At 47.3% G+C, this 7,663-nt stretch overlaps 1 protein-coding gene across 1 annotated transcript; it reads left to right on the top strand.

Moving 5' to 3' along the window:
* Positions 1-2,268: 2,268 nt before the first annotated feature.
* Positions 2,269-4,823, top strand: LOC138322223 (uncharacterized). The gene is made up of 2 exons (XM_069266268.1): positions 2,269-3,135; positions 3,288-4,823. Exons 1-2 carry the CDS (start codon positions 2,269-2,271, stop codon positions 4,821-4,823), a joined length of 2,403 nt encoding a protein of 800 aa, XP_069122369.1.
* The last annotated feature ends 2,840 nt before the right edge of the window (positions 4,824-7,663 follow it).

The raw sequence follows: 7,663 nt of genomic DNA, 5'->3' as shown, positions 1-7,663 counted from the left end.
GGCAACCATCCTTGGGCCCCCCAAACCAGCCTGCGGATGGTTTTGGGTTTCAGCAGCATCCCGGCAGTTATGGGCCTAGCCCATACATGTCCGGGTTTCCACTTGGAGGGAGTGGTGGTCCAACCTCGTCCTTTGGTCAGGTTGGCCAGCCCCAGTCTCAGGCAGGCCAGTTTGGCCAGTTCTGGGGTCACTCCCAACCCACGGGACCTTTTCCGTATTTTCAGGGATACGGTTTTAACCCCATGGCTATTCCTTCTTGGAACCCTTGGGGTTTGGTCTCTCCCTCGCGGAGACCTGTCAGCGGTTCGGTTGCTCCCCCCAAACCTACTGCTGCTTCGGGTGCCGTTACGGCCGGTCCTAGAAAGGTTCGCCGGACCTTTAGGACTTCTGCTTCTCGTGCAGTCCCGTTTGTCTCCGAGTCCAAGGGTCGAGCTTCAACCGTTAGGTCGAAGCCCTCAGCTTCTGTGGTTAGGAGTTCGGCTCCTAAACGCCACTTGTTGGAGCCTGCTCAGGAGAGTTTTCCTGAGTCTGTCTCTTTTGCTGGCCCTTTTCTCCCCGTTGGGACCTCGGGTCCAGGCAACGAGGAGGATATGGACTGTGAGGTCGTGGGTTCGGCAGAGGATGATGATGTTGTTCATCTCTCCCCTGGCTGCTCCGATATTGACCAATCTGGTTTGTCGGATGCAGATCCTCAGGTTGAGGATTTCCAGGAGGAGGGTGACCTCGAGGCTGCTGAGGTGGATGCCCAGCAGGTTTTGTCTGGGATGCGGGCCCTTAGGGCCGATGTATCTCGGATTCTCGGGGCGGAGGTTTGCCCACCACCTTCCGCATCATCCATCCCGGAGTCCACCACCCTTTTGGGTTCTTTGGTGGCTCCACAGGCATCTGCTCAGTCAGATCGCTCACTGCCAGAAGGCACTATTGTGTCTTCAGCTCTGGCCACTGCCCAGTCTCGAGTTATGGAGAAGAATTCTTCTTCATCTCGCACGCCTGGGTTTGCCGGGTTGCAGCTCAGTGTTGGTGATTTATCAGAGGTTCAGGCCTCTGATTATGCCATTCACGATGGACTGCTGTCCTCTCAGCCAGCTAAGCTGGAGTCTAGAGAATTGGCAGCTTGGCCCGGCAAGTCAGTGGACCAGGTGGTGTTCGGCTCCAAGGAGCACCACAAGATGGAGAGGCTGCTGCGCCTTTCCATTCAAATTCTGTCTTATATAGACTTTCTGACGGTTAGTCTATATAGGGTATCCGATGTGCCTGAGGGTCGGATATCTGAGCCAGAGCAGGCCGACATTCAGGACAGAGTTACCTCTGCCCTGAACAGGGCATTGAGAGCCTTGGCGTCTTTACAGGTGTCATTGCTCGCCAATGTCTTGTTGGCTAGGCGTTTTTCTGTGTTGAAAAACCGCCCGGTCGAAGAACCTTACCGGTCCCGATTGTTGACTGCCCCCTTCTCTGGGTCCACTCTTTTTGGAGGGACACTTCCTTCTGTTCAGAAGGATTTGAAGGAGGACTCGGTCGCTTCTGCCCTTCTTTTGAAGAGATTGCAGACCGTGAAGGCCAGTACCTCGCAGGGGTCCGTGCCTCCCAAGAAGAAGGCTAGAACTTCAGCTCCTCAGTCTACTGCGCAGCCAAAGTCGAAGCCTTACTTCAAGGGCAACAAGGGGAAGGGTAAGAAGGGCAAGAACCCTCCTGGGGGTAAGAAGAAGAGTTCCTGACTCTTTTTCCCCCTCCTTGGCCATTCCAGACGAGGGGTCTGTTCTGGAGGACTCCGCTCCTCCAGTTTTAGATTCCGGTCCTTCTCCCGCAGGATTCAGTTTCGGGTTAGGAAGCGATTCTCCCTCCTGGGAGGGTCTCGATCTTCCTCGTCCCGATCTTCCTGTAGGAGGTCGTCTGTCCTTCTTCCTCCCAGAGTGGAAGGAAATCACAGAGGACACATGGGCCTTGTCTGTGGTCAAGGAGGGGTTGGGCATTCCCCTCTTGCGGGATCCGCCCTTGGCATCAAGACCTATCTTCTTCCCTCCTCCGGGGGATCCAGAAAAGGCACTTGCCATCCAGGAGGAAGTAAGGACCATGCTTTTAAAGGGCGCGGTCGAGGAAGTGCCTATGGTGGAATGCACTCCGGGCTTTTATTCCAGAATGTTTCTGGTTCGGAAAAAGTCCGGAGCTTGGTGTCCCATCATAGATCTAAGTGCCTTCAACAGGCACGTAGATTCTCCTCACTTCAAGATGGAGACTCCACGGAGCATCATAGCTTCGGTGAGAGAGGGGATGTGGGCTACTTTAGTAGATCTGAAGGATGCCTACTTCCACATTCCCATCAAGAAGTCGGCACGGAAATTCCTCCGTTTCACTTGCAACGGGAAGGTTTTTCAGTTCCGGGCCATGCCTTTCGGGCTCACGACAGCTCCTTTGGTTTTCACCAAGCTGCTGCAGGTTGTCGTGGGGTTTCTGCACTCCAGGGGAATAGATGTTCACATCTATTTCGACGATTCCCTCATGCTCCACCTAGTGCGGGAATCTTTGGTGCAGAACACCCGTCTGGTCCTGAAACTTTTGCTCAAAGTCGGCTTCATTCCTTCCAGAGAGAAGTCCGAGGTCTCCCCTTCTCGAGACTTTGTCTTCCTGGGAAACCGTTTCAACACGGTTCAGGGCATTGCCCTTCCACCTTTGGAGAAGTTCGAGAAGGCCAGAGATCTTGCTCTGACCTTCATCACTTGGTCACACGTCCAGGTGCGTTGGTTTCTCAGTTTTCTGGGTTATCTCAACTCCCTGGCAGATGTAGTCCCCCTTGGGAGACTTCACATCAGACCTCTCCAGATGTTTCTCCTCGCGAACTGGGTTCCTGCCAGCAGGGAATGGGAGGCTTGGCTTCCTCTCAACCAGTCCGTGAAGGAGTTTGCACGGTGGTGGACTCTCAAAGACAATGTTCTACAGGGGGTTCCGTTGTCCAAGCCAGCTCCCACCATGACCTTGTTCACGGACGCGTCCATGACAGGTTGGGGGGCTTACCTCGATGGCCATTGCCGGTCGGGGGAATGGTCTGGGGATCAGCTCTCCGAGCACATCAATGTGCTGGAGATGAGGGCTGTTCTGTTGGCTTTGCAGGCTTTTCGAAAGATTCTGCATTCCAAGGTGGTTTGTGTGGCTACGGACAACTCTACAGTTGTTGCGTATCTGGAGAGACAGGGGGGGACAAGGTCCCACGTCCTTTGTGCCCTCGCTATCAGTGTTCTTCTTCTCTGTCAGGAAATGCAGTTGACTATTCTAGTCAAGCATCTTCCAGGCAGGTTGAATGTTCTGGCGGATACTCTCTCCAGGCGCCGCCAGCCGGTTCTGACAGAATGGCAACTAAATCCCTCGATCTTCGAGGGCATTTGTCAGGTGTGGGACAGGCCTCATATAGACCTTTTCGCCACTTCCCTGAACAATCAGCTGCCAACCTTTGTCTCTCCGGTGCCAGACCAATTGGCTTGGGCTGTGGACGCGCTATCTCTGGATTGGGAGGGGATGCAGGCTTATGCATTCCCTCCATTCAACCTGGTGGGCAGGGTTCTACAGAAGTTTCGGACGCATCATTGCTCCCTCCTTCTGATAGCGCCCCTGTGGCCGAGACAACCATGGTTTCCGGAGCTATTGTCGTTTCTGGTGGATGTTCCTCTGGTTCTTCCACTCAGATCCAATCTCCTGCGCCAGCCTCGGTCACAGACGATGCATTCACGTCCCGAGATCCTCCACCTTCACGCGTGGAAGCTATCTCAGGAGGCCTCGCTCAGGCAGGCTTTTCTTCGGACGTGTCAGCCCGCATCGCCCGATCAATTAGGTCTTCCTCTTCTGCCGTCTACCAGTCACGCTGGAAGATCTTCTGTGATTGGTGTATCGGCAGGAAGATTGATCCGATCAAGGCTTCTGTCCAGCTGATTGCAGATTTCCTTCTCTATTTATTTAGGGAACGGAATCTCGCCTCTGGTACTATTGCGGGATACCGCACGGCTATTGCCAGTGTACTGTCTTTTCATGATAGGCAAGAGGTAGGTTCTTCCACCTCATTGTCTGCTTTGATTAGGGGCTTCAGTCTGGACAGGCCTAGGGTACGGCAGTTAGCTCCACAGTGGAACCTAGCTCTTGTGTTAGAGTCACTGAAGGGGGCTCCTTATGAGCCTTTGGGGTCTGTCTCCCTAAAGTTTTTAACTTTTAAGACTGTCTTCCTGCTTGCCCTTGCCTCAGGCCGTAGGAGGAGTGATATCCATGCTTTGTCTGTTCACTCTTCGTGCCTTCGTTGGGCCAGAGATAGCTCTGCCGTTACCCTTCTCACTGATCCTGCCTTTTTGGCAAAGAATCAGGTTCCTGGTTTTTCGCCCGATCCCATTAGGATTCCTTCCTTGACAGTCTCTGTTGAGTCTGAGGAGAATGATCAGTTGCTGTGCCCCTGTCGAGCACTTAGGTTTTACCTTGATAAAACTAGGGGGGGGCGAGGTACTCGATCTCGATCTCGTCTATTCTTGCCCATTAAACAGGGTCAGCAGGATATCTCCTCCCAATCCATTTCCAGATGGATATGTCAGGTGATCAAGATTGCTTATGAGCTTTCTAATGATCTATCTCGGGCGAAATGTAAGGTGAGGGCTCATGAGGTTAGAGCCCTTGCAGCTTCTTTGGCTCTCCTAAATGGGTCCTCATTCCAGGACATCATGTCTGCTGCCTTTTGGCGTGGTCAGTCTACTTTCACTGACTTTTACCTCCGGTCCCTGTCCTCTCATTCTGAGGGACTGTTTTCCTTGGGTCCAGTTGTGGCGGCTCAGTCTGTGACTGTTCCTCCGCCCTAGACATGGTATTTATTTTTGGTTTTAACTGTATGCGGGCAGGCATCACGATGGTACTCCTCTTTTCTCTGGGAGGTATTCCATTTTTTATCCCTTTACTTCGGGGGGTTCCTGGAACCCCTTTTTATTCTCCCTACTGGGGCTTGTCTCCTGGATTTGACGTTTGATTGGGCTGCCTGGCTTCGGACTCTCCACTACGGTAAGACGAATTCGCATACTAAAGTTATGGTAACGTATTACTGAAATGAAATTGAGGTTTTTCAATGTAAAACCAATTTTCATGATGTAATACTTACCATAACTTTATGGAGTCCCACCCTTCTGTTTCCTCCCCTTTCCTCCTCAGCCATTTTGCCCCTGTGGCTCCATAAAGGGTTTTTGAGGAAGGGAGACAACTCTATGTTACTCTCGTCGAGTACGAGATGAGGTACGGTAGGGAGACGGGATTCTCAAATCTTATGTTTGTTGGGGCTACAAAGATGGGTGTAGGTAGCGTATTTGCATACTAAAGTTATGGTAAGTATTACATCATGAAAATTGGTTTTACATTTAAAAACCTCAAAATAATGTGTGTCTTGCTTACAAAATAATGACGTCATCATGGATACCTACCCACAATGGAAGCAACTATGTTATGTGCAAAATCAGAATAATGACATTGAAAATAGGCCAAACATATTCCTATGAACAAAAGTGGTAGCAGTGAAAAGTGTGAGGCTTCATTAAGCTTGCTACAGATCAATGTGTCATAGAGAACATCGAGTGAGATTACATAGTCTTAGAGAGGAACGGATTGGGATTAGCCTTAGGTTTAATCTGTCATCAACATAATGTCAATAAACTTTGTTTTAGAATGAAAATTAAATTAAACTGTATGATCCCTGTGAATTTGAACCAAGGTCAAAAAAACGCATTTTACAAATTTTGTAGCCCTAAATCTGAACATGTCACAACTGTATGTATGAACACAAAGCAGGCCCCAGTTCTCATATATGGGCCTTAACGGTCATCTGACTATTGGCACAATACAACATAGTCGTTTAAAGATTTTAGCCTTTTTACCCCTGTGACTTAAAATGTAGGTCAAGGTCATTCATTTGAACAAACTTGGTAGCCCTTCATCCCAGCATACTATAGGCCAAATATCAGTACCCTGGGCCTTTTGGTTATTTAGAAAAAGTTGTTTGAATGAAAAGATTATGCAAGGCAGACGGTGGACAGCTCACGGCATACGATGATGGACGGTGCATGATGACCTTTGGGTCAGATGACCTCAAAACTGACTTCAGTGAAATTTTGTTCACATAAAACATTCAATTTTTACCTATGTCTGCATTTTTGTTTCGATGAATCTTAGAAGGCTTAGGACAAACATTCCAGACTTCATTCAAAACACCAAAGCATGTAACGTTTTCTAGAACCTCAAGCTGCACACCTGTTTGTGACGTCTGTTGACCATAGGAATTCAATAAACATTTCATTGATTAACAATATGTCCTTATAAGTCCTAATTTGACCACTACTGACCACTGTAAGTGTGGGGTATCCATGTCTGCAGCCAATCATTGTGTCACCCCCTTGGACACCTCCATTGAAGAGATTGGTTGGTAATAGGCCTGACATACCATAGAGAATTTGATCACACCACAAACTGATTAGAGGACCAGTCTCTGCTAATTACAGGGTTCAAAGTTTAATTACAGCTTCTGTTGTCCTCTCTTACACAAATTCCACCAGAGAGTTGTGTTTTTACTTAACTCAGTTTCAACTTCATTGTTTGACAAGTATTAAAACCTAACAGAAAATTCCCAAAATTATTCTGAATTTTTTATTTAGCACAAAATTTGAATGAAATCCATACTTTTGTCTGTTTCTGACAACTATCTATGAATTCCATTTGAAATATTTCCATATTCTTAGTAAAACCAGGAAATCTATATGTTTCAATTGGTTTTGCATATTCAATAGTTACTGTATACTTGTTGATATATGCAGTGGTTTAATTTTTCTATATTTTTTTTAACTTTCAAATTTTTATTTTCTAAATCGCTACTTCTGCTGCAAATAAGTCCAAAACGGTAAATCGCAAACGTTACCTCCTGGAAATTGTCATACAGAAACAAGGTATCAGCAAAATTTCATTATAAACAGTTTATGATTCACACGTCACACAAAACACAAGTAAATTGAGCCAAGGGAGAGAACTTGCAATCTTCAGTTCTCATGCTTTCGTACAGGAAAGTTGTGATGTTGTCCATCAAAGCAATCACTCCATTTGAACTAAACACAAATGAACCATGGTCCACCATAAAAGATAAGAATATTACAATACTGCATATTGACCCAGGTATTTTGAAATGCAATTCTACCAACAGTAAGAGATTAGAATGCTGACATCATGCAGGTTCTGCTGTGTAGGACGATGGGTAAGGACAATAGGATCTATCCCAGTGATGTATCAGTAGAGACAAATGTCTGGTGACGGCTGGAATCCTCACACACATTACCAAGATGAAATGTCAACACTGTAGAACAACATGGCAGCCATTATTGTTTGATTAAAAGCCATTTTCAGGTCACAGACCATATACAAGATCTATTTATAAGTGTGCTCTAGTTTCATTTTCATAAAAGGTCCAGTGACAACTGAAATGTGAGACAAAGACATATATTGTATATGAAATTATACATAATGTTCTATCAATCTGGTGATTGGTTTTCACGTTTAGATGTTTTAATTTTCTCTAGCCTTTGGTAATTTGTTTTACATGTTTATGATTGTAAAGTTCAAGGTCTTAGGTACAATGATGAAACACATCATACTATTGTTGCAGGATCGGACT

Source organism: Argopecten irradians, chromosome 4 (assembly GCF_041381155.1).
Source record: "Argopecten irradians isolate NY chromosome 4, Ai_NY, whole genome shotgun sequence".
Classification (NCBI taxonomy): domain Eukaryota; kingdom Metazoa; phylum Mollusca; class Bivalvia; order Pectinida; family Pectinidae; genus Argopecten; species Argopecten irradians.
The sequence above is the reverse complement of the archived record's forward strand: the minus strand, read 5'-3'. Positions and strand labels throughout refer to the sequence as shown.

What these genes read in the sequence shown, in the direction of transcription:
- LOC138322223 (XM_069266268.1), top strand. Translation starts at nt 2,269, where the DNA reads ATGTGGGCTACTTTAGTAGATCTGAAGGATGCCTACTTCCACATTCCC. An exon ending in AGATTCTGCATTCCAAGGTG is followed by an intron (nt 3,136 to 3,287) that starts GTTTGTGTGGCT and finishes TCTTCCAGGCAG; the next exon opens with GTTGAATGTTCTGGCGGATA.